General features: G+C 44.5%; 2 protein-coding genes across 4 annotated transcripts in view; both read left to right on the top strand.

The window, feature by feature from the left end:
- Window positions 1-24,467, top strand: part of GRIN3A (glutamate ionotropic receptor NMDA type subunit 3A) — a 164,820-nt gene that overhangs the window by 126,558 nt on the left and 13,795 nt on the right. The window contains exon 8 of one of the 3 annotated variants that reach the window (XM_036021985.1): window positions 21,689-22,113. The exons of the other annotated variants lie outside the window; for them this stretch is intronic. Within the exon in view, the coding sequence (XP_035877878.1) occupies window positions 21,689-21,790 (102 nt within the window). The 3' untranslated portion in view covers window positions 21,791-22,113. Of the gene's footprint in view, window positions 1-21,688; window positions 22,114-24,467 lie in introns of those variants that run through there. 3 annotated transcript variants of the gene reach the window in all.
- PPP3R2 (protein phosphatase 3 regulatory subunit B, beta) lies at window positions 13,372-14,223 on the top strand. The gene has a single exon (XM_028531106.1). It carries the CDS (start codon window positions 13,415-13,417, stop codon window positions 13,934-13,936), a length of 522 nt encoding a protein of 173 aa, XP_028386907.1. The 5' UTR covers window positions 13,372-13,414; the 3' UTR covers window positions 13,937-14,223.

The following is a 24,467-nucleotide window of genomic DNA, read 5'->3' as shown; positions in this document are numbered from 1 at the left end:
CAATCTGGTACCGGAAGAGGAGGGGAAAGGCTTTTTCCTCTATCCAATTATCTTGCTAGCCTTTCAGGTGCTCAGTGCGAGAACCTCCCCCTGCTGCCAACTTGGCTGATGGAGAAAACTCCCATGGCACTCCAGAGAGGCTGTCTACTGGGAACAAAACTTCTGTTCTCCAATGTCTTGGTTCTCAAACAATTTGATTCTTGACTAAGTTGTTCATGAAAAAAATGTCTCGGTTATCTAACAAAACTTCAGGGTCTTGATTTTCTACCCAACAGCCCTTTCATGATGATACCTGTACAATCAGTCACATGTCTCTCAGGTGACAGAGGAGATTCGGTTTTTTAACAAATCACTTCTCGAACAGCTTTCCAGAAAGAATTCAATTCAAGGACCAAGGTTCCACAGTGTATGCCATTGAACAAGAGACAAAAGTCTCTGCTTTTGAGGAGTTTGCATTGTAGCAGGAGGAGATAATAAGCAATAGACATACTACATAAGTAAATTAAACAGTATTTGCAAGATGAGAAGGTGGACAAGGGTGATGACAACAGTCATGGAGGACCTCATCGAGATGATCATTGAGCAAAGTTTGAAGGAAGCAAAGAGGAATGAGAGAACTGGCACGTTCTGTTTCTCACCCCATGACAGAAACTGTACTAGCGACATTAAGCCACTGGTTCTCACTACAACCCTGGTAAAACAGGCATTTTTTTATCTTTGTTGGAAGGGATTTGCATGGCTTTTCCTAAAAGAAATACTCCTGGGTTTATACTGGTCAGCTAAGTTAATTCATCCAAGAAAGCAAACAAACCAATTGCTGAAATTGTGCAAAGCAACCATAACTTGGCATTTTCTGCCATTTGTTCTGACGGATGGTTAACTCAACTCAGAATCTCCAAATGATTCAATGTTGAAAGGAAGACATTAGACAGACAAAAGGAGACTCTGAGGCATGTCCCCAAAGCCAGCAACATAGAAAGATTTGCTCCTTCCTGACCACAGGCACACCTCTAGGCTGTTGCCATTTCAGAGGACCGGCAGACTGAGATGTCAGCTGAAAGGATCATGTGACTCCCAGGGCAAACCTCCTGGGGCACGGATCGCTGAAAACTCAGAACCTGACCCCAATTGAGGTCACCAAGGGGAACATACTTTTGGAGACTGACTAACACAGCCACTAACACAACCACTATTTATTCAGATGTGAAAATATAGAACATGAAGCATGATAAATTTGAAACCATGTGTTTTGGGACTTGCATCCTTGTTCTACCAACTAATAGCTGAATGGCTCTTGAGTCTGAGTTTCCTCTTCTGTGAATGAGTATGAAACCTGCCTTGCCATTTTGTTCTGAGCATAGACGATCACTTATGGAAACATCTAGTAAGAAAACTGGCACAGTAAATAGTAAATAGAAATATGAACACTGCCTCTCCCTCCATCATTTCCTGGGGTTCATAGATATCTTCAGGTGTCTTCCTCCAGCTTTTTTTTAGAAGTAAGGAAACCTTCCCAGAAACCCTCCAGGAAACTTCTTCATATTTGATTAGTCAAAATTGTGTCATCTGCTCATGTCTAAGACAACCAAGGGTGAGAATCATGGGATCCCCATGATGACTTAGACCAACCATGACTCACCCCCTGGGATCAGTGATGGGACAGCTTCCCTTGAAACACATGCTCACACAGAGAAGGGTGACGACCTAAACAAAGGCAGGACTCTCTTAGAAAGAAGACAGGAGAGTGGTTGCTGAATAGACAACCAAATACTTCTGTACCTGTCTGTGGATGGGAAAGTTGCTTCCTCTCTCATTTTTTAAAAACATTTTTATTGTATTTTCCCACAACCCTTTAACCCCTTTATACCCTCCTTCCCCCTGCAATCACCACACTGTTGTCCATGTTCACCCTCTCTCATCTTGCCCACCTCCAGCCATATGTACAAGGAGGGATTTGGGTTTAATTAACCTCAAGAGCCCTCCCAGCTTTTTGATACAGTGACTCTGGTTTCCCTTTATAGCATCCTGAGGCATGACTAGAGGATGAAGCAAAAGTAGGTTTACAGTTGTGTATGTGCAAAACACAGAATTTATTCTTATACTATTATTTATTCATTATCATATTAATTTCCATATGAACAACTGTAAACCTCCTTTTGCCCCATCCTGTATTTAATAACCTAGGCAATATGGTCTAATGGTAGAACGCATGGGCTTGGGAGCTAGTTCTAGGTTTGAACCCTACCAGCTGTGTGATACTGGACACGCTACTAGGCCATTCCGAGCCTCAGTTTCCACATAACCATCAAGTTATGCTCGTTAAGACAACCTTGGTCCCACCTTCCAGGTCAGCTGACTTTAGAAAGGGGAGCGAGGTGTAGGAATTAGGGGAATGAAAAAGAGGTATATCCTTAATTGGAACTTCAGAGACAGAAGATTCTGATAGCATTCGTGTGTGTAGAGCTAGGACGGCCACCCCCAGGCGCAGGGAACGTTATGAACACACACACGGCACTATTGTTTCTCAGGGATGGTGGCCTGCACTGTGGCATATCCCGGCCAAGGCAATAACGAACTGCTATACAGTGGTGCTCAGCTGTGTGCGTTTAAATAGCAGTACATATCCTCATGCAATGAGGGGCATGTTTATCTTGAACAACCCAAGACAGAATTTCAGGGCATCACCCACACAGAACCTAAAGTTTCATTGATTGAACTTTCTCTGGGAAGGCCATCTGTCTGCTGGATTTCCTTTTGCTCAATCCATGAGTCTCCCCCTGCTTGCTTTTTTTAAAAAGCTCTCTCCCAGAAAAGGTCAGAAGAAGGAAGCATGCCTGGTAAAGCTTTGTTTGCCCACCCCTGCACCTCAAATACCATGCGCTGCTGGGATGAGTCGGTGTGAGAAACAAGGACTGGCTTTGAAAGCAAACAGGCCATATTTGAAGCCTGCCTCTACCATCAGCTTCTCTTGGGCAAGTCCCTAACACCCCAGCCTCCGATTCTTCATCTCTTCCGTGGGTCTTGTGAGGAATTAAAAATGGTTGCTTAATGAACATGTCCCACCTCCTCCCTCTCTCCCTCCCCCTCCCCCTGGGTGGGGAGGGGTGCAGGGCACAGTGCAGCAGGAAGCAGATATGTTCTGGAGGCTTTCCCACCCAGCAGGTGCTCCAGGGAAGACGTTCCTCTGTTTATTTCTGAGATTACCTCTGTTAGTTGCCAGGTACAAGCCAAGTCTTCTGTGTCTGTGCCACAGAGTGTTCCACACCCTTTCATATGTATGTGTGTGTGCAAATAATACACATGCACACACATATATACATATATTCTAGTTTGGCTAAGGAGTTATGTGGTCACCTAGTAATAAGACAAGAAAGATGCCTCTTTGGCAGGTGGACATTAATACCTGGTCCCCTGTGAGAACTTTGATCTATTCACCTCTCATTTCTCGGCAGGCCCAGGCCTGTCTAGCTACAGTTTCTCTGGAAGATAAACTCATTTTTCTTCAGTTCTAGGGCCTTATCTGCTCCCCAGAGTCACCTAGGAAATTGCAGGTCCAATTCTGCAGGCCAGACTCAGGCAATTTCAGAGAGGAAATTTAAATTGACCTTAGATGTTTCCCCGTGATCCCACCAGCACGACTGTGCCTCTGCCCGCACTAGACTCGCCGTAGATCAATTCCACGGGGGAAACTTATGGCAGGCTTTAAATTTCCTTCACTTTCTTTGGATTCAGGGAGGGGAAAAAAAGGTAATTTTTTGTTGTTGTTCAAATCACTGAGTGAATTTAAGAGCCTCAGGAAAAGTTTTGTGAGATCTGTCATTTACAAATCAGTAAAAGGAACGCAGTAAACAGATCACTGTTCATAAACTCCCCAAATTCTTCAAGGAATTTTTAATACATATGATGATGCCTCTTTGTGAAAGTCTACTTTATTTTTTTAATATTTTATTTATTTTTAGACAGAGGGGAGGGGAAGGAGAAAGAGAGAGAAACATCAATGTATGGTCACCTCTCACCTGCCCCCCCCCCCCCCCCCCGCGGACCTGGCCCACAACCCAGGTGTGTGCACCGACTGGAAATCAAGCCAGCAACCCTTCGGTTCGCAGGCTGGCACTCAGTCCCCACTGAGCCACACCAGCCAGGCTGAGAGTCTACTTTAAATAATGGGCTGAATAATGCACATTGTAACCAACTGGGAATAGTCAAGAAGGAAAAGGGAATGGCGATCTTGGCACGGAATAGATAGCACACTCAAACAGTCTGAAGAGAGTTTTCAAGAAACTATTTGCAAAAAAAAAAAACAGTTTAAGGAAACCAGTGGAAATAGTACGGGCTCCCAGGGCAGGTAAAGTGGAAGAGCTATTACCACACTTAAACTCAAGGGGAAAAGTGGAGAGCACCATTCCTAGAGCCCAGTGGGGAATAGGACGGGGCTTTGCAACTGGAGCTGTAGCCCTTGGTTAGAGAAAACTCACACGGACCTGGCCAGGAATGAGCCAGAGAATAAATGCCTGACATCAGTTTCCTCCCGCCTTCCCATCTCCCACCACTGCCTTAGGTCAAAGCAGCCAACAATATGGTCCATAGAAGACCACCCCAGGGCACAAAGCAGGGTGGAGAAAGGTGGAGAGTGGATCTGGAGGGGCAAAAGAATGTCCAGCACACCACCTCGTGGCAGATGATGGTGGGGCCGGGGCCAGATAGAAGAAAGCGCTCGCAGCCTGACCATCTGAGAGCCGGCAGCTTCTGCACCTACAGACAGAGGTCCGGCGCGCAGGCAGAGATCATGCCTCATGCTAGAAGGAGAGGGAGGTGTGACCAGGTCCACTGAATGACCCTGGTCTTGGGAGCCCGACCACCCTGGCGCTCCTATTACTACAAGGAGGCAGCTTTATATCCTCGGGAAAATTACTCAACCCCTCTGAGCCCCAGTATAACTCGTATCTTGTTGCTTGGTACAAGGTTTTCTATCTCTGAATCCAGAGTTCTCACATTGTTACTGAGTGCCGAGGGAAACAGACATTCACTAAGCAAGAGGTCAAAGGTTGTGGTGAAAGGATTTCTCTCCCTGAAATCCACAGAGTTCAGTTACCTGGGGTAGGGAAAAAGAGAAGTAAATTTTGAAACAGTCTAAAAGTAAATTTTTATACTTCTTAGTGTTTTTTTATTATTAAGGCAAGTGCACAATAAAAAACTTTGTCCCATTCTATCCCTGACCTCACCCTCAACTTGACCCTCACCCCACCCCTGAACTTACTTCATCCTTCACTTCACCTCACCTCATTTCTAGCTGCCAACCCCAACCTGACCTTTAATTCACTCTTGACCCTTCCCATCCTTGGCCTCCCCAGACCTGAAATCCATCCCATAGGGGACAGGGCTACAGGGCAGGCAGGCATGAACGTGTCTGTTACATTCATTTTTTAAAGCTTAAGTTTAAACCATTTGTCTTTAGGAGTGCTGTAGAGGAACAAATGTAACGTAACCATGGTGTGGAAGCATCCACGACAAAAAGGTGCATGAAAACACTGTGAACACAAGTGACCTCCCCTCTCTGAGTCTCCCCCTCTGCAGAAGGTAGATAGCACCATTTAAGGTTCCTGATTTGGCCTAAGGAATAGAGATGATGATGTACATAAAAGTGGCGGACATGTCGTAGGTGCTGCATGGGTGGCAGGTGTATTTGTCCAGACCCCGCCTTGACCAATCTGATGACCTTAAGCAAATCACTGAAGTTTTTTTAAGCTTACTTTCTCACTCTGAGATTGAGCCATGCAGCATATCCAGCTTAGGGAATGCTGTGGTTCTCAAGCTGGTTCGTTTAGAGGAAGCCTGAGCTACTTCGCTGAAGATACGGACCGTGGCATACAGGGGACAGTGAACTGACTGGCCGCCGGTGTGGGCTCTTCACCCTCACCATGTGCATCTAGCGTGAAACCTGTTAATATTTGTTCACTGAGAAGACAGAGTTGGCACATCCATTCTTCCCTCTGTTAAGGGAAGGGAGGGAAGAAGAGTTAGTTTACTACACATTGAAAGCCAAAGAAATCACACAAGCCACATCAAGAAGCTTCAATGTTGGTCAATTTTCTGTCCAGTTTATTTTTAAAACCCAAAGGGAATGGTACAGGGTGGGGGAGCGGTGAGTTTTAATGCAGTCTTTTCTTCTCATGACAACTAGGTCACGTCTCAATAGCTTCCTGCCCCTTCTCATTCCTATCCCTTCCTTTTTCAATTTAAAATGTCACTGCTATTCAACCTGATGAAACTTATGGTGAGGCAAGGAAAGTTAATGGCTGTAGATTGCTTTAAATTGAAAACCCGTGTATGTCGAGAGCCACCTTGACAGCTGAGCGCTTCCCTTGGAATAGCCTCAGTAATTAAGTTTAATATTTAAGCCAAGCGTAGGGTCAGATGGAACCTATCCAGGTAGCACTTTCTGGAAACCTGAAGAAGCACAAAGCTGTTCATGTGTCCTTTTTGGAAGTGGGGTGGAATTGCACCGAAGAAAGGGAAACCAAACTCAGAAAGGCTTCACCTTCTTTTACTCAGCTGCCAGAACAAACTCATTCATCCATCCAGCCATTCAGCCAGCCAGCCAGCCATCTGTCAGGAAACATGTATTGAACTCCTGTGTGCCCTCCAGGCACCAGGAGCAGCCAACAGAGACGTGAAGGGAGCTCACAGGCAGGGACAGACAGCCTTGCAAACAAACCCCCTCCACCTCACCACCACAGGGGCAGCAGTAGAAGACACAAGGCAGAACTGTGACACAGGCAAGCCCATGATTCACCCATGAAAGAGCAAGAGAGAGGGTCAAAGAAGGCTTCCTGGAGGAGGTAACCTTTGGAGCAGGGAGACCCCTCCAGCTACAGCATGAGCAAGACACTGAGGCATGAAATTATAAGCAATGCAATGTGGCCCCACCCTCCAGGCCTACCATGCCCAGCCCTGCTGGACAGACAGGACCCCAAGCCCTCTCACTGGTACCCTCCTCGGGGATTCTAAAGTCACAGTTGGCCAGCTCCCCTGGCTCACCTGTTGTGCAGCCACAGCTACAACCAGACATAAGTTACAGGCCTTAGACTTTTGCTATGTTCTGCCTTGTAGCCCCTTCTTACTTCTGCAAGAGCAGAGACATCTTTTCTATTTGGGGCATCATAATAATGGCTACTTGTAAGTAGTGAACTATATTGAATGAGCTAGTTTATGGAGAGCACCTAGCTTAGCAAATGTTTCCCCCTTCTTCCCTGAGTATAGAGCTATACACACAGAGGAAAAACTATTTGGTAAATAATAAGCACGGGCAAGAAATTATTGGTGCACCCTCCCTCATGGACCCATCTGCCAAAAAGGAACATTCTCTGATTACAAGCATCTTAGAATTGCAACGTAAACTTTTTTTATTACTTACATATGTTGTACAACAGAAGACATTTGGGGCAGGACTTCAGAGAAACATGATTCTGGAATTTTCTATTTTGCAAAGTGCCAGATTAATTAGCATTTTTTCCTTGCTTTAATTTTTAATTTTTAAATTAAATATATTGGGGTGACATTGGTTAATTAGATTACATGGATTTCAGGTGTACAATTCTATGTTACATCGTATGTATATTGCATTGTGTGCCCACCACCCAAAGTCAACTCACCTTCCATCACCGTGCATTTGACCCCTTTACCCTTTACTACCCCCACCCCCTCCTTCCCTCTGGTAACCACCACACTGTTGTCTGTGTCTGTGTGTTTTTGTTTGCTTTTCTATTTGTTCATTTGTTGCTTTCAGTTGTATACCCCACATATGAATGAAATCCTATAGTTCTCAATGTGTTATTTCTGACTGACTTCACTTAGCATGTTATTCTCAAGATCCATCCATGTTGTACAAATGGCAGTATTTCATCTTTTCTTATGGCTGAGTAGTATTCCACAGTAGATAGGTACATTTTCTTTATTCAATCATCTTTATCAGTTAACCAGTTTTTGTAGTACTATGTTATTCCTTTCTTCCAACTCAGCTCCGAGGTCTCAGTGGGAAAACAAGAAGATGGCTTATACAAGGCATTAGGCTGCCCTTTTCCCCAATCTTTAAAAAAAGCAGCAGGACTATTTTCTTTAAATGCCATCAAGGGTATTTCAGGTCAGGTCGCCGGGTGGGCAGGCTGGAGACCGACAGTGCCCCAGCCTCGTTTTCCCTCAGCCCCCGGCGTCACGAGGATTGCTTCTCTGCTGCTCTCTGGTTGCTGCGTTTGAATTCTGGTACCGAGACACTAATTCCAGCAAGTGTCCCCAATCACCTTTGCTAATGACCAAGAAAACAGACCTCATGGAATAAGTGTCTACTCTTTTATATACCAGAGATGCTTGCGACACACATTATATACCCAGGAGCACATACTGTCGATAGTTCTTGCCTTTCCCCTGGTTAAATTCAGTGAACTCATGAATATTTATGAGTGCTATTTATTTACTATGCGACTAAAAGGTGTGAGCAGGGCTCAAACTGATTAGGACTACCGTGAGAGAGTCTTCCATTTTTTTCTAGACTTCCTTACACTGGAATCTATGGGTGATCCCAGGAAACAGATCTCCCCAAAGTATTGCCTGTGCTAAGTAGTTGCCTCCGGATTCTGGAGATTCCTGGCTGGAAGTTAAAAAAGGAAGCCTGGAAATGTGTGAAGATTGCCATCTAGTGGCTGTGATGTGAGATGTCACAAAATATCAGAAAAGCCATCTTTTTTGTTCCTCACAAAAGGCATTAACTGAGCCTAAGGATGTCATTGTCCTGACGTTTCCTGATATCTAAGGCTTCTGAGGTCCTTCCTCAGCGAACAGCTGTGGTGGGATTTCAGCACATGTTGGTTGAGAAGGCAGCACCGTGGGAGTACCCCCTTTACATGTCCCCCCTTTAACACAACTGAGTAATTTACATCCTGTATGGAATAACTGAATAGCCGTTGCCCTCTCTTCAGTGTCCAGGGCCTGATCATACCATCTTTTCACTTTATCTAATACTATGCTCTCCCTCAACCTGCCTGTTCAACCACATTGGCCTTTAACTTCTTCCTGCTTCGTGTGCTCCTCCTGCCCCAGGGCCTTTGCACAGGGTGTTCCTTCTCCCTGGAACACTTCCCTGCCTAGAAAACATCCTGTTAGCTCCTCCTCTGTGAGATTTCAGCTCAATCACTAGTCCCCAGTGAAGGTTTTGTGACTCTCTCTGATTGGATCAAATTCGTACCACACTATCTCTCACCTGTAACACCACGGGTGCTTCTTTAACATTTATGGGCATGATAAAGTAACTAATATGCAACTCTCCTACCACACTGTAAGTTCCATGAGGGCAGAGACAGCTTGGAAAGTGTCTGCTATAGACAATGTGTCCCTCTCATATATCAGACGCTCAATAAGTGTTTGTGAAAAAACAAATAATTGAGTGCATCTGCACGTGTATATATGCAAACAGTCCATTAGAATTTTCCAGGCAAACCTAAAGTAGGCAATGATGACATCTACCATTTTGTACCTACTATGTGCTAAGCATCGAGTCTGATTCTTTATGTGTTCTATCTCATTTATTCCTGAACATTATGTTAGCATTTGTATCCTTGGTTGACAGATGAGCAAACAGTGACTCAGACAAATAACTCTGCCCATGATCAGAGAGTTATTAAACAGAAAAACTAGGATTGAAAAATCAAACGCTCTGAAGCTCATATTAAAAACTATCCCAGCATTACAAAAGAAAATCAAGCATAATGCCTTTGATCCTTTTGCCTATGCATGATAAACATAAAATACTGAGCAAATAAACCCTTAAAGCATGTTTCTCACTCAACTGTACATTTCTTAATGGCAAAACTATGTATTTCTAAAGGGACTGTGCCTCATTCACCTCAGAAAACCCCATTACCTGGCACAGAGCATGGCACATAGTGATGCTCAATGTTTTTGTCAAGTGGCTTTAAACTTGAAACAAAGTTATTTACATCCAAAGAGGACAAAACACATACAGCCAGAGTCAAATTTCTACTTTGGAAAACAAATAAAGAAAAGGAGACAGAAAGGAAAACAGACCAAGTGCAAAATACATTAAGCACCTCCTGTGTGCTGGCAGGCTATTTCAGATGCTTTTTTCAATTATCATTTTAGGTATTATCCCACCTAAGCCTAAAATAACACTATGCCATCATTATGCTATTCCAGCTTTGCAAATAAGAAATTTGATGTTCATGAAAGGTTTTAAACTCAGGGCTCTGGGCCCCACAGTCTGCATGGTGACTAACCTCAGTGCAGACAGATGTTAAATACGGTGACCAGCAACATCACAGAAAGCGGAGAACTTCCAGCTAAAGGCCCAGGATTCCTGTAAAGCTACCAGGATGGCCTCATATGAGCCTCAGGTGTCATCACTTACATTTCTATTGGTTTTATTTTCCAATGTCAGACATTTTTGCACGTAATCATCTCATAGTTCTTCATCTGAAAACTCTTCAGGAAGAAATAATTTGCAGAAATGGAAGGTCCATCAGGCTCCTGATTTCTTCCAAAGCAATCTGTCAACTCTTTTAATTTAGTTACCACGGCGAATGCCCCACTCTCTGGATCCCTCCACAGTTCTAAATGGAATGAGACCTTTTCCCATAGAAATGACTGAGATTAATGGCCAGAGAAAATCAAAACAATGGCATTGAGTCCCATCATAATGCCGAATTACAAGGTTTATGAAATGGGAATAATGGGGAGCTCAACCTCTCATTGACTAAAACGTCAGGTCCAGCATAACATTCCATCCTCCATGGGGCAGCAGTAAAGCAATTCTCGCTGCACACACAAATTATTTCAATGAAATGGCACCATCTTCCCAGTACTGTCTATTCAACCATTAAGTTAATTAACTCTTGAGACAATATCTCTCCTCTTACGTAACATTTCTGTATGCATCCTCTCATCTCACTCGTATAATACCCACATGTAGTAGATAAGGCAGGTATAATTATTATCGCCTTTTGCAGGTGAGGACACTGAGGCGGGGACAGTAATAGCTCCCCTAGGGGCCGACAGCTAATAGAGGCAGAGTAGAGCCTCGGAACTTGGTTTGTTTAGTTCCTATGCTCCCCCCACTACCCCTTTGAGACCTCCTACTAACACACCCTCATCAAGGGATACACCGACTGGAAGTTTCCACACTGATGACTCCTTTCTAAATGACGGCCATCAAGGCGTTTTTACTCAGGAGAAAGGCAGCGAGGATTCAGTTGGGGTGCCTGCTGGGCCAGTGAGGCCGGTCCCTGGACTCCTCAAGCCTGCAGTGGAAAGTGTGCAGTTAGTCCCAAAGAATGCTGCACGGGAGGAGCCAACGTCAAAAACGTGGAGAGCAGTGAGCAGCACACTGTGAACCGTGTGTGAGTTGTGTTCATTCCACGGACGTAACGTGCACTGAAGTTCCCAGGTGGCCGAGTACTCTTTCTGGAGGTGTCGTCTCCACCAGCAGTGTAAATAGTAATAAAATTAGTGAGAACGATGATTCATCCTATTGGCCAATGTCACCTTTAATTCTCATACAAGTGTACAAAATATGTGACTAGCTACATTTTACAGAGGAGAGACTGATGTTAATAAGAAACTTGTGCAAGGCCATATTGCCATGAAGTTGGACACCTAAGATTTGATGTTGGGTCATCTGATTTTAAATTATTTTTTTATAATGCTTCTTTCAGATCTAGTTAATTCAGACAGTCTTGATAGTAATTCAGTTATTGAATATTTCAGCCTCCAAACTTCTCCTTTTCTCTTAAACTGTCTAGAGCTGGTGGTAAGGTATCCTATGGCCTTGGGCCAATTTCAGCATGATTACCTTTAGACTGATATTTTGGCTGAACTGAAGCTCAGAGACCATGCCAGCATTTTTTAAGTGAGGGAATTTTTGCCCCCTTCAAATTAACTTTTTAAAAATATTTGTATTCACACCCTGGCTGGCATAGCTCAGTGGATTGAGCGTGGTCTGGGAGCCAAAGTGTCCCAAGTTCGATTCCCAGCCAGGGTACATGCCTGGGTTGCAGGCCATAACCCCCAGCAACTGCACATTGATGTTTCTCTCTCTCTCTCTATCTCCCTCCCTTCCCTCTCTAAAAATAAATAAATAAAATCTAAAAAAAATTTATTTGAAAAAAATATTTTTATTGACTTGAGAGGGAGAGAGAGAGAGAAATGTCTATTTGTTGTTCCTCTTATTTATGCACTCATTGGTTGCCCTGACCAAGGATTGACCTTGCAAACTTGGTGTATAGGGACAATGCTCTAACCAAAGGTGGCCAGGGCCACCTTTCAGCTGATTCTGTGGCCCGGGGTGTCCCCCAGGTCCTTCTGAACTCTATTGTTCTTGAACCAAATGGATTTCTTATGCATTTGGAGTAACTGATGTGCTCCTAAAAGAAAAGGGAACATGGGGGCATGTGATATCAATCCTCAACAGAAAGGACGATCGGTGGGAGGAAGGAGAGAGACTGGGATAGCCTAGGAGCCGGCGTCACTCAGCACACGCACAGGCTTCCCTGGCGCACTGCAGCCGTCCCCCAGAGTGCTCTGCAGGACAGCCCACGAAGATACGGACTGTGCATGAGACGATGGACTCAGAGTAACAACGTGACAGAGGCTATGCTCTTGGCACCTGTGTCTTTTGGAAGGATGCCCCGAACCCGCCATTGTGTGCATTCGTCAGGCACACGCTACTACCTGTAGCGTGTGATCTGTTTAAGACTTCTCTGTGATATCTGAATGGCCTCCTACAAAAACCCTGAACCCCCTGTCCTGAAAAAGGCCAGTGACCAATCCTGGCTTCCCCTGGTGGAGAACGTGGGGGATAAATAACATTGGCGGTTTGGCGCGTTCTCTCACCTAGTGCTCACACGAGGCCAGGAGGGTGAGCGCGAGGAGCCCCTGACTGCAGCGCGCTAGGTCATCAGCATACATTTATAAAGCAGGTTCTGTACGTCTGGCTCTGTGCTGGAGGGGGCTGCGGTGAGCAGTACCAATGCAGCCACTGCCCTCCTGGAGTTTATAGTGTTAGGGGAAAAGGAGAAGTGAGGAAGTGAGAAAGGAAGAGCAAAGAGGCCAGAGGTTATCAATGAAACCTCCTGGGGGCTGAGAGCAGGGAGAACAGAGGGTAGCCCGCTCTCAGCTTCTTCCTCTCCTGTCCTACCATCTCCTATGCCCTGAAAAGCACCCTCTCCCTCTCCCTGTTCTCTTTCACCACCCCCACCCCTGCCCGCTCCCAGCGCCGCTGCCTATTTCATAGTCCCCTGGTGGAGCCCCGCGCGAGCAGCCCCACCAGGCCCCGACCCCACCGGCTGCGCAACTGCCCCTGCGCGAGCCCGGTACACCCACCGCCCCTGCGCCCCTGAGAGCGGGCTGGATGTCCACAATGGGAAACGAGGCCAGCTACCCCGCGGAGATGTGCTCCCAATTTAACCGTGACGAAATTAAAAGGTTGGGCAAGAGGTTTAAGAAGCTGGACTTGGACTCTTCGGGTGCCCTGAGTGTGGACGAGTTCATGTCCGTGCCCGAGCTGCAGAAGAATCCGTTGGTGCAGCGGGTGATCGAGGTTTTTGACACCGACGGCAACGGAGAGGTGAACTTCGAGGAATTCATCATAGGGACCTCCCAGTTCAGTGTCAAGGGAGACGAGGAGAAGAAGCTGAGGTTTGCTTTCAGCATCTACGACATGGATAAGGACGGCTACATTTCCAACGGGGAGCTCTTCCAGGTGCTACAGATGATGGTGGGGGACAACCTGAAAGACTGGAAGCTACAGCAGCTGGTGGACAAAACCATCATCACCCTGGACAGGGACGGCGATGGGAAAATATCCTTTGAGGAGTTCAGAGCCGCGGTGGGGGGCCTGGAGGTGCACAAGCAGCTGGTGGCAGCCGTGTGAGCTTTTCCGAGCTCCGCCCAACGCCGACTTTCCTTTCTCTGTCTCTTTCAAGATCAGCTCGAGATGCCCCGCCACTGTCTTTCTGGCTTATCCAGAAGTATTTCTCTTTGTAAAGCTGCATTTTCTGACACGAGCCTCGTGACCAACTGGTGTTAATTCTTCTCGCAGAGACTCGCGGTGACACTTGAGGGAGCCTAGTGGGGACAGAGGAGGAAACGGCTTTTATAAACGTCTTTTTCTTTGTTTCGATTCACAGACCAAACTATAAAGAGCCAGGAAGAACTTTAAAAGCTCAAAAATGAGGAGATATCTTTGCCTTTCCTTCTCATTATTTTACATAAGGGAAATAATTGTACAATTCAAACCCCGTGTTAGGTTAACAGTTTTCTTTCACTTGTGGTGTTCGGGTGTCTTTTGACAGATAGTTAATTTCCCATTGTAGCAGTAGGAACACATATTTTCTCTTGCCTGAGCCCCTTTGAATCGCTTCTCTCGGGGCAACAAAACCCATCTTTCCCCTTCCCAGGCTGCATCCCCCTCCCCATAATGCGCCTAGAAATCCCCAAGCAGGTCTTGAGGGTTGGAAATCCAGTCAGGCCCCTCATGTTGCATTGCTCCAGCTCCCAGGCAGAAACAGGTCTCGGGGGTCAGGTGAGACACACTAAGCCTGAAGTAAGCGCTGCCCTGGGCAGCTGTCAGCCTCAGTGGCAGTGGGTCTTCAAGGTTGGCTGTCCGCCCTGGTATGAAGTTCAGTAAAAGGGCTTGCAGTCAAACAAGGCAGGAGCCATTCTGGAAAGCTCTCTCACTTCCAACACTCAGCCCCATGCCAGCAGGTGAGGATGGGACAGGTTCAATGATATTCTTCCCCGGGCTGAGGCAGTGAAGATTCTGGAGGCAGTGGGCTCTCCCCAGGATGCTGAAGTGGTGGTGGTCCTAGGAGGTCAAGGGTGGGTGGGCACATCCTTGCAGCAGAGGCAAATGCCGTCTGCACTAACTCAGCTTAGTTTTGAAAATCAGACCTGGGGCCTGGCAGGGAAGCTGAGAGCTCTCTCATCCCAGGAAGCCATTCCTCTAACACAACATTCATCCCAGAGTTTCTCACACCATAATAAGCCTGCAGCCAAAGCATGTGAGGGAACTCTGGGCAAGGTTCACAGGGCGACGGCCAGTGGGTGTGCATCTTTTCCTAGCTTCGAGGTCAATGACATCATGTCCATAGCTGGAAATCATCCATCTATGGGACAGTACATCCCAGAAGACAGCAGAAACTCGTAGTTGGTTTGGTTTTGCTGGTTTTGGAAAGCAGTGCACCAGTAAGTACAGCGCCACCTATACCCTAGACATGATCAGCTCTCTGAGGTCACGCTTCACCCCATCCCTGTTCTTCCCAGTGGGCCACTCCCCATGGAAGGTGCCGAAGGCTCTATAACACCAAGACAATGAAACATACCCTCCCTTACACGTTCTTAGCCAAGAGACAAAACTCAGGTGATTTTCCTAAGGACAAGAAAGATCCATTTCAAGGATATCCTTATGTTTTAAAGAAGCTGGAAGGAAGTCTTAGCAGGAAAAAAAAAGTAGGAAAGATAATTCCACAGATTGAATTACTGTCAGGATAACCCATCCATCAAGGCATCCTGCCACACTTTTTATTTAATAGCTTACTTAGGAACCACAAAGAGCAGGAGTCCTTGTCCCTTTAATTCTTGTGCAATCCTAAGAAAATACATTAACAATCATTAAATGCTCCCAACTCTGTAGTGATATATGAATCATACCCCTACTACAGGTAACATAGTTCTAAGACTCAGACACACCTGGGTTTGGATTCAATATCAACTGGATTTTTATTACAGTCACTTCTTATCAGCTGTGTGAGTATGAACAAGTTACTTAACCTCTCTGTGTCATTCCTCCTACATCCCAGGGTTGTTCCGAGGATTCAAAAACACAAAACATGTTTTAAAAAAAGAGAGAAAGAGATATAAAGTGCTTGGAGCACAGTAGGTTCATTCTACTGATTTCCTTCCCTTCCCCCACTCCCTCCACTTCTATTAGATCCACACAGTAAGGGAGACAGGAAGTGTATTGATTCCTTTAGAACCCTTACTTAGTACTTAGCTACACCCAGTCTATATTTAACTGGACATTTGTGTCATCCTAATCCAGAAAGAAAACAATGTCAAGGTCCTCCTACCTCCTCATTTGCAAAGGAGACAGCAGAATTCTCAATTGGAGAAAGTTTAAATAAGAGAGGCTCTCTCACTCTAGCTCAACCCTTTTGACTTTTTGGAGGAAACTGCATGAGGAAAGTGAGCATGCATAGCCAGATGACCCCCCCCCCAAAAGAGACATTATTTATATATTCTGTAATATGCACAGTAAAATGTGGAAAATTTATAATTATGGCCAAGGGTTTGAAACATGTGGGATTACATAGTTGAATTTAACAAGCAGAAGGAAAATATTTCCACTCTAGAGTGGTTAGAATTAAGCCAACTCCTTGATCAGTACTTAGTATAGTTACCCTAGGCTTTGGGGCAATGACCTTGAACCGAGAGCCTGTTTCTTGTTTCAGTTAACAGGAAAGATCTGATTTATATGGCTTTGGGGGAAGAAAGATCATATTTACTTCCAAGTTAGAATGCTTTGATTTTTCTCTCTGTTGTGGGTTGCCAGCAAATACAGTTCTGTACAATTTGGGGTGAGATAAATAGCGGACAGTTATTGAACGACCGTCCCAGATGCTGTTACAATTGTTGTATCATTTAATCATTATAACAGCTCTGTGAAGTGGGTGCCATCATCTCAGTTTTACAGACGATTCTGCAGAGAGATCTAGAAACTTCTCCAAGGTTTCCCTGCTGGTTAGTGGCAAAGCAAGGATTTGAACCAGCCTTTCTGAACCCAAACGCTGAGCTTTTCCCACCTCACTGTATTGTCTCCTATTTTTGTGGTTCCTACATTTACCTGCCTCAAATTATTCTGATAGTCTTGTTCATGTAATCAAATCAAGCCTCACTTCTCACATAAGAGGTGAATTGCTTGCCAACCTTGCCTCTTCGGTTCTGTGTATTACAAAAACCACACACGTATTCGGCAAGGCAGTCTTAAATCATCTTCCACCTTCATCTCATCCTGAAAAATATTGACAGTATTTAGATTAAACTGATTCCAGCAACCAATGTCCACTGAGGCTATGGAGATCAGAAACAATATGTTCTTATGAATCCTGTATTAACCGATTGTGTCTGTTCTCTACCATATGTTGCAATCCCCAAGCACTAGGCATTTCATCCTTTGAAACATAGGAAAAAATATATGGAACTAGAACAGTTGGTTTATCCTCTAAGTCTATGATACTTTAGAAGAATTCTCAAGGAAATATCTCCCAGGAATTTTTTTTAATTATAAATTCCATTCTTCACTTATGCTATTGATTCTCTCTGTTAGAATGTAGAGTAGATAGTTATTTCTGACTACCCCATTTTATCTATTTAGCATGACTTGAAAAGGTGAGGTTTTTTTAATGTTTTATTTATTTTTAGAGAGGGGAGAGGGAAGGGGAAAGAGACGGAGAGAAACATCAATGTGTGGCTGTCTCTCAAGCACCCCGCACCAGGGAACCGGCCCACAATCCAGGCACATGACCTGACTGGGAATCGAACCGGTGACCCTCTGCTTCATAGGCTGGCACTCAATCCCCTGAGCCACACCAGCCAAGGCAGGAGAAGTGTTTTAAGATAAGGTAGCATCATATAGAAAAGTCAGCCCACTAGCCTGAGAATCAGAACTGGACCCCTCTGCATTCATATTGGAACCATAAGTATCCTGGTGGCCAGAGACTGTGTGAATAGCAGCAAATCATGTGTCAGCTGTAAAGGCAATAGCCAGATCGTAACAAAAAACCATAACAGTGAAAGGACACAGCCATAAAGCTGCGTGGATCAAAGGATACCATCTGACAGCTCAGAGGCTAACCCTGACCCAGAAAGAAATTGTTTTGTTAGTTTTACAAAGTGTTTGTTCTCACAATTTTTTATTTGCCAATATTTATAAAATTTGAAGACTTTTTAGAAATAAAAACCAAAATTAGCATACAGGAACTGAGGCCAAACCGGGATGGGGTGGCCTTTTATTGGCTCAAGTACCTCTGAAGCATGGGCTGAAATGAAGTCGCAATGAAGAGAAACTAATGCGTCCCATTCTTCAGTACAAAAGCTTAAGATGGATTGCAGTCTTCATTGTTTTTCAAGAATAAAACAACTGGTCATAAAACATTAATTCCAACAAATAATATTTTTTAACAACTGCAATAACAAAAGAGTTTACAACAACAGAAGCACAGCTGTGTAAAATTTCAAACCTCGTATAATAAAATCTAACAAAACAGAGCTAACAAGAAAACTTAAAAATGGAGAAACCACATGTTAGGAAAGGGGTTAAGAGCCTTTTTCCAACTTTTCTGAAATGCATAATTGGGCAACAGATATAAATGTATATGATTCATACAAAAGGAGATTGGGAAAACAAACATTCTAAACTAGCCTCACTAATTGGGTAAGAACAAACGAGAATATTTAAAACAGGAAACAAAAATTAATTATAAAGCATGGTTGTTGAGGATGTGAGCATCAAAAGGAGATCAGGAAAACAAACATTTAAAACAAGCCCCACTAATTGGGTAAGTACACAGGAGAATATTTAAAGCAGGAAACAAGGACTAATTATAAAGCAGGACTGTTGAGGATGTGAGCATGGGGGGTGGGGGGGGGCACTCTGGTGGCAGCCGGACAATTGTCGCACTTTCCAGGGGCTGTTTCCCACACCACCACGTGTCAAAACAGTGACATCGTCTGACCTGCTAATCCCACCCATTGCAACAGAGATGTCAAAGAAAAAATCAAATGTAATCATTTAAAAATGCTGTACACAGAAGATTTTTGGCTGCAGCAATATTGATCACATATATAGATAAACAGTATGATAGAAAATTAGACACCTGATAGTTTGGGGGGTAGTTACGTCAGTTATGGTAAAACAATAGGTTGTATATAAAGCTACTAAAATAAATAAAATGACAATGAAACCACATAAAATTTTAGAAAATAACATTAATTATTGTAAAACGTGTAATGATTAGACGTTCTGTTTACAACTCTGGGAAATATGCCTATTGTGGTCATGATTCAGAAGAGGAAATGAAAAATTAAAAGTAACTGTTTATAAAAATGAAAACTTGAAAATAGTTATCAAAATAACCATAACTATAAACAGATTATGGTTGTCTCAAATTTGCCTTTTAGAATGTTTTCTGAGTTGTTTTAATAATAAATTAAGATTTTTTTTTCCAAAAGGCTGCACTATGGAGCGAATGCAGCAAACGAAGCACCATGTCCAAGGCTAAGGGCCGGTTGGCCGGGCCTCTAAGGGACTCAAGGACACAGAGAAGCCTCTCCTGGGCCACAGGGGCAGCGCCGCTGGGCGCCTGGGCCACAGCGCCGCCGACCGTAGGTCAGAGACGGTGGAGGCGGCCCCGCCCCCAGGGCCTGGGGAATGACGGGAAGTTCCCTGATTGCAGCCCCTGATGGCTGCACATCTGCATTATTTTGCTCATCCAAAGAAATGTGTGACTGCTATTCATTCACACCGTATCTCCCTGGATTTTGCAAATCACCTCCTGTTTTCTTCCTTTCGTTACACGTGATTTTTCAATTCGTATTCATAAAAGAGAAGATTCCAGATTTGCCAAGTGAACATCTTCTTCCTCCCTTTTTATGGCTTGTTAAACTATTTTTAGAAATCCCAAATAATTACACTGTACAAGCTTGCCCGACTCTCTCCAGCCAGGCGAACTCCACCCCCTGGGAGCTGTCCTTGGCACCTAGGAAGCCCACAGCTCATGCATGTCTCCATCTTCTCTCTCTCCCTCACAAAGGGCTGTGCGTGTGCACACAAAATGAATCTGACAGATTTTACGGAGCTAAGATTCTTGTAGGCAAAATAGTGGGATGGCAAAAAATAAAAATCAATTCTTCAAAATTAGAAACAGCATATGCCTCCTCCTCCTTCTGCTTCCAAGTATGTAGGAGTTGTCAATATTTCAGAAGCTCCATAGCCTTTCTTTTCTTTCCCTCTCACTGAAACCAGTATTCCTCCCCGACCCCCACTCTCTTATTAAAGAACAAGAAAATTATTTTGAACACCAAGATTTGGTTTTACAGACTTAGAGAAGAGATTGTACAAAGCTTAATGCACTAGATCACTGAAAAATAAAATGATTTCCCCCAGTTCTTGAAATCATTTTGCTCTGGGGCAAAGTACTTAATGGACACTGGAAATCTTGCGAGTAATTATACCTAATTCTTTTTCAGGTATGCATTTCATTTAATAAGCATTTATTGAGCACCTGCTATACACCCAGCTTGTGGAAGCACACGAAGAAAGGCAAAGCCATACCTGTCAGAGAAATCTCTCCAGAGCAGGCTCACACAGCCATTTCAGTGTTCTGTGTGAGAAGTAAAGTCTATCTCAAAAGAGATTATAGTCACACCTCAGAGCTAGAGAGGTTTAAACCCTGTAAGCAGTCTATCAGCTCAGATTCTTTGGTTGCAAGCAACAGATTCATTTAAGCAAGAAAGAGGATTATCGAAAAAATAATGTTTTGAAGTGAAAAAAAAAAAAAGAGTAACTGAGGATGCTACAGCAACTACAGGATCCAGGGAGGTTAGTGGCAGGAAGTAGGAGACTATATTTTAGGCAGTGACAGTGCACTCAGCTCCAACCTCTTCCAATGCCAAAGGTCTTTGTTTCAAATGCAAATTGGCTTACTTGGGTCACAGGCTTGGCCTGGTGTGACCAAGTGTTACCATAAGTAGTTAACTAATTATAAATAAGAAAGGAAATTCAATGTTGAGCTTAATAAACAGGGGGACTCGAGCCTGTTGGCTTCACCAGGAAGCCATAGCTTCACACCCCAGGCGATTACAGCATTTCTCTGCCCAGGGGATTAACCCTCCTCCCATACCCACTCCCGTACAGGATTGTTGCAGGGTACAGAGGGAGATTCAGCACCTTAGAAGCCTGTGGGTCTAACTAGAGGGTGTGGACCCAACCAAAGCCCATAAAAGCTGGGGAAGTTGATTGATCCTTTTGAAAAAGCACTAGATCTATCCCAAACCCAAACTGATATAATCTCAGGGGAACAAAGGAGCTCTGCTTTCTTGCTCATGACCACACTCACCCAGTGTGTGGGCACATGCGCACTCTCTCCCCGAGGAGGAGCACGCTACCAGGAGCAGCGACCAGGGCCTGCAGCAGATGGCGTGGGCTCCGAAAGACTAAGCCTGACTGTAGAACAGAAACGGGACATTGGTTTTTGTACTGGCCTTGCTGAGGACAGAGTTGGACTTTTTGCACAGCAGGGCAGACAGAGATGGGACATTGCAAACCCAGGGGCAGATCTCCAACTGAACAGACCATATTGCCGTACCACAGTCTCTCGTGTGTGGGTCCTCGGAATGCTTTCCTTGTTGCTCCGTGGAAGAGCCTGATTTCCACCAACAACACAAGGAGTGGAGCGTCTGACGGGTAGACACACCAAAGACATGAAGTAGAGAAGGGACGCTCCCCAAGGAAAGGACCCTAAGCAAATAAAATCAATACAATACACTTCCAATGTAAGCCAGCTGAATGACTACATCCAACCTTCAATTTCTGACTTTATTAATTGTAAATATATCTTTCATTTAGGCTCCCACATTAGGTCCTCAGATTGATGAACACTGGCACGATGAAGTCAGGGTGACAAGTTTCCCAAGCTTTCTGAGCCTCCATGTTCTCATTGTCAGTTGAGAATATCCATCCATATCTTCCTCCTTCACAGAGTTATTCTAAAAATCTCCTGAGACCTATGAAAGTATTCTCGGGGAAACACTTATATATTTTATTATATTATACAGACACATTTGTAAATTAATATTATACAAAAAAGATTCTAGCTCTCATATTCTGGCATCTATATCTTCAAAAACAATTACTGAAAATCTAGTAAGTGCTACTCAGTATTCTAGATAATCAGGATGTATACACTGAACAAAAATGGGCAAAATCCCTGGTCTCTTAGAACTTATTCTACATAAGGAATTAAATAGGAAATAATCACCTTGACTGGTGTGGCTCAGTGGGTTGGGTGTCATCCTGCAAACCGAAAGATCGTTCATTCAGTTCCCGGTCTGGGCACATGCCTGGGTTTCGGGCCAGGTTCCCAATTTATGGGGCGTGAGAGGCAACTGATCGATGTTTTTCTCTCACATTGATGTTTCTTTCTCTCTCTTTCTCCCTCCCTTCCCCTCTCTCTAAAAATAAATAATTTTAAAGGAAATAAGCAGTAAACAAATATATATTCTGTTGAGAGAAAAATAAAGGAAGGTAAGGGGGATAGATTGTGTCCAGGAAAGAAGGGGAGGAAGAAGGCAGGATTTGCTTTGTAACCATGGTGGTTAGGGGAGACTTCACTGACCAGTGACACTTGAGCAGAGACCTGAAGAAAACGAGGCAAGGAGCAATGCTGAATCCTGGTAGAAGAGTTCACAGGCAGAGAGGACAGAAAATGAAGACCCGCAAGCAGGAAACTGCTCGGTAGATTTAAGGAATGGTGAGGAAGCCCACGTGGCTGACACAGTGAACAAGTCAGAGAAGAAGGATATAACTTGAGGATGCACGGGGCTAAATCACGCAAGGTCTTCTAGGCCATTGTAAGGAGTCTGACATGTATTCGGTGTGAGATGGAGAACCATCGCTGGGCACTGGGCACAGGACTGACATATTTTGAGTCGTTCTGCCTGCTATGCAGAAGACAGGCTGAAGGGGCCAGGGAGCCAATTAGGAAGGTATTTGTGAAGAGACCAGGTGAGAGATGACGGTGCCTTGGACCAGCCAGGGTGGTCGGTGGAGGTAGTGGGGAGTCATCATACCCTAGACATACTTCGAAGGTAGAGCCCACCATATCTGCAGTCACACTCGGTACAGGATGCCAGAGAACGAGAGGAGTCAAGGTTGGCTCTCAGGTCTCTGGCCTGAGCAAGTGCGAGGATGGAGATGTATTAAAATGGGAAAGACCGTATGTGGAGCAGATTTCAGGGGAGAAGTTAGGAGTTTATTTTGATGTGTTAAGGTTGAGATGTCTATTAGATATTCCTTATAGAGAGGCTGAGTGGGGACTGGGGTAAGATACAAACTTGGAAGTCCTTGGCACACAGGTGGCATTTGAAGCCATGAGTCTGGATAAGAAAGTGAGTGCAGCTAGGTCACTGAGGGCCCACCCGTGTTTCATGTTCAGAAAGATGAGGAGGAACCAGAAAACAAGACTGGTGTATAACGAAAAGAGAGGTGTCCCAAAAACAGTGAACCAAATATATCAAAGAACATTAAATAATCAACAGTGTCCAGGCTGATACATGAATAAGGTGAAAACCGACTAGTGGATCTGGTGATGTGAAGGTCCTGGATGGCTTCAGTGGGCGTTGTTTAGGTAATGGGTAGGGACGAACGCCTGTTGGAGCGGGTCAGGGAAAGAAAATGGGAACTGAAATAGTGGAGGACTCTTTAGAGGACCAGAGAAACTGAGTAGGTGCTGTGCATTAGGGGAGATGTGCCTTGGGAGCTAGGCAGGCTTAGTTCACAGGACTTAGCCAGTAACATCTGAGGCACATGATGAGTGAAATACTTTGAAACCATACATCCTGCTGGAGGTTTGAGGACTAGCCAGTTGTCTAACCAGCTGTCAGATGTTTCCAGTGTGTACATCTGAGCAGGACTCAAAGCAAGGTCTGGGCGGCAACAACATTGGCAGTCCCAGCCTCCGCCTGTCAGTGGAAGATCTGATGATATGGACAGAGTCCCCTCGGAGCATTTGGCAGTACAGGCACCTCCCTTTATCTGAATCTAGTTTGTTCAAGAAAATGTGTTAGCTACTGAATTTCCAGATGGTGGGGGTCCTTTCCATTACTTTAGACAGGAAAAGCAATAAAGCACTCCCACTTCCACTAAAACCCAACCAGCTTCCCTAAATAACACTAAAACACTCTTAGGCACCTTTTAGATGTTTAATGTCTCATGCACAATGCAGGGGTTGTCCTGTGGGGCAATCTACCAAGGACTTCTGCATAGCACAAAGCAGTTAAGACACCACTTTTTTTAATACATAATCACTGGGTATTCGTAAGTTCAGTATACAGAGCATGCTTTCCCTCCGCAGTGCAATGCACATGTACTACTCTAAATGAGCCATAAAATAGAATGTTAAAGAAACACAAGTATAAATAACATTTAGCAAAATAAAAGGAGCAAAGAAGGCAATTTTTTAACAGTTCCTTTTTTTTAGATCTTATTTATTTATTTTTAGAGAGAAGGGAGTAAGGGAGAGAAGCATTGATGTGAGAGAGATATTGATTGGTTGCCCCCAACTGAGGACGGAACCCACAACCCAGGCATGTGCCCTGACAGGGAATAGAACCGGCAACTTTTCACT

Source organism: Phyllostomus discolor, chromosome 3 (genome assembly GCF_004126475.2).
Source record: "Phyllostomus discolor isolate MPI-MPIP mPhyDis1 chromosome 3, mPhyDis1.pri.v3, whole genome shotgun sequence".
Classification (NCBI taxonomy): Eukaryota; Metazoa; Chordata; class Mammalia; order Chiroptera; family Phyllostomidae; genus Phyllostomus; species Phyllostomus discolor.
This window is presented reverse-complemented; position numbering and strand designations above follow the sequence as displayed.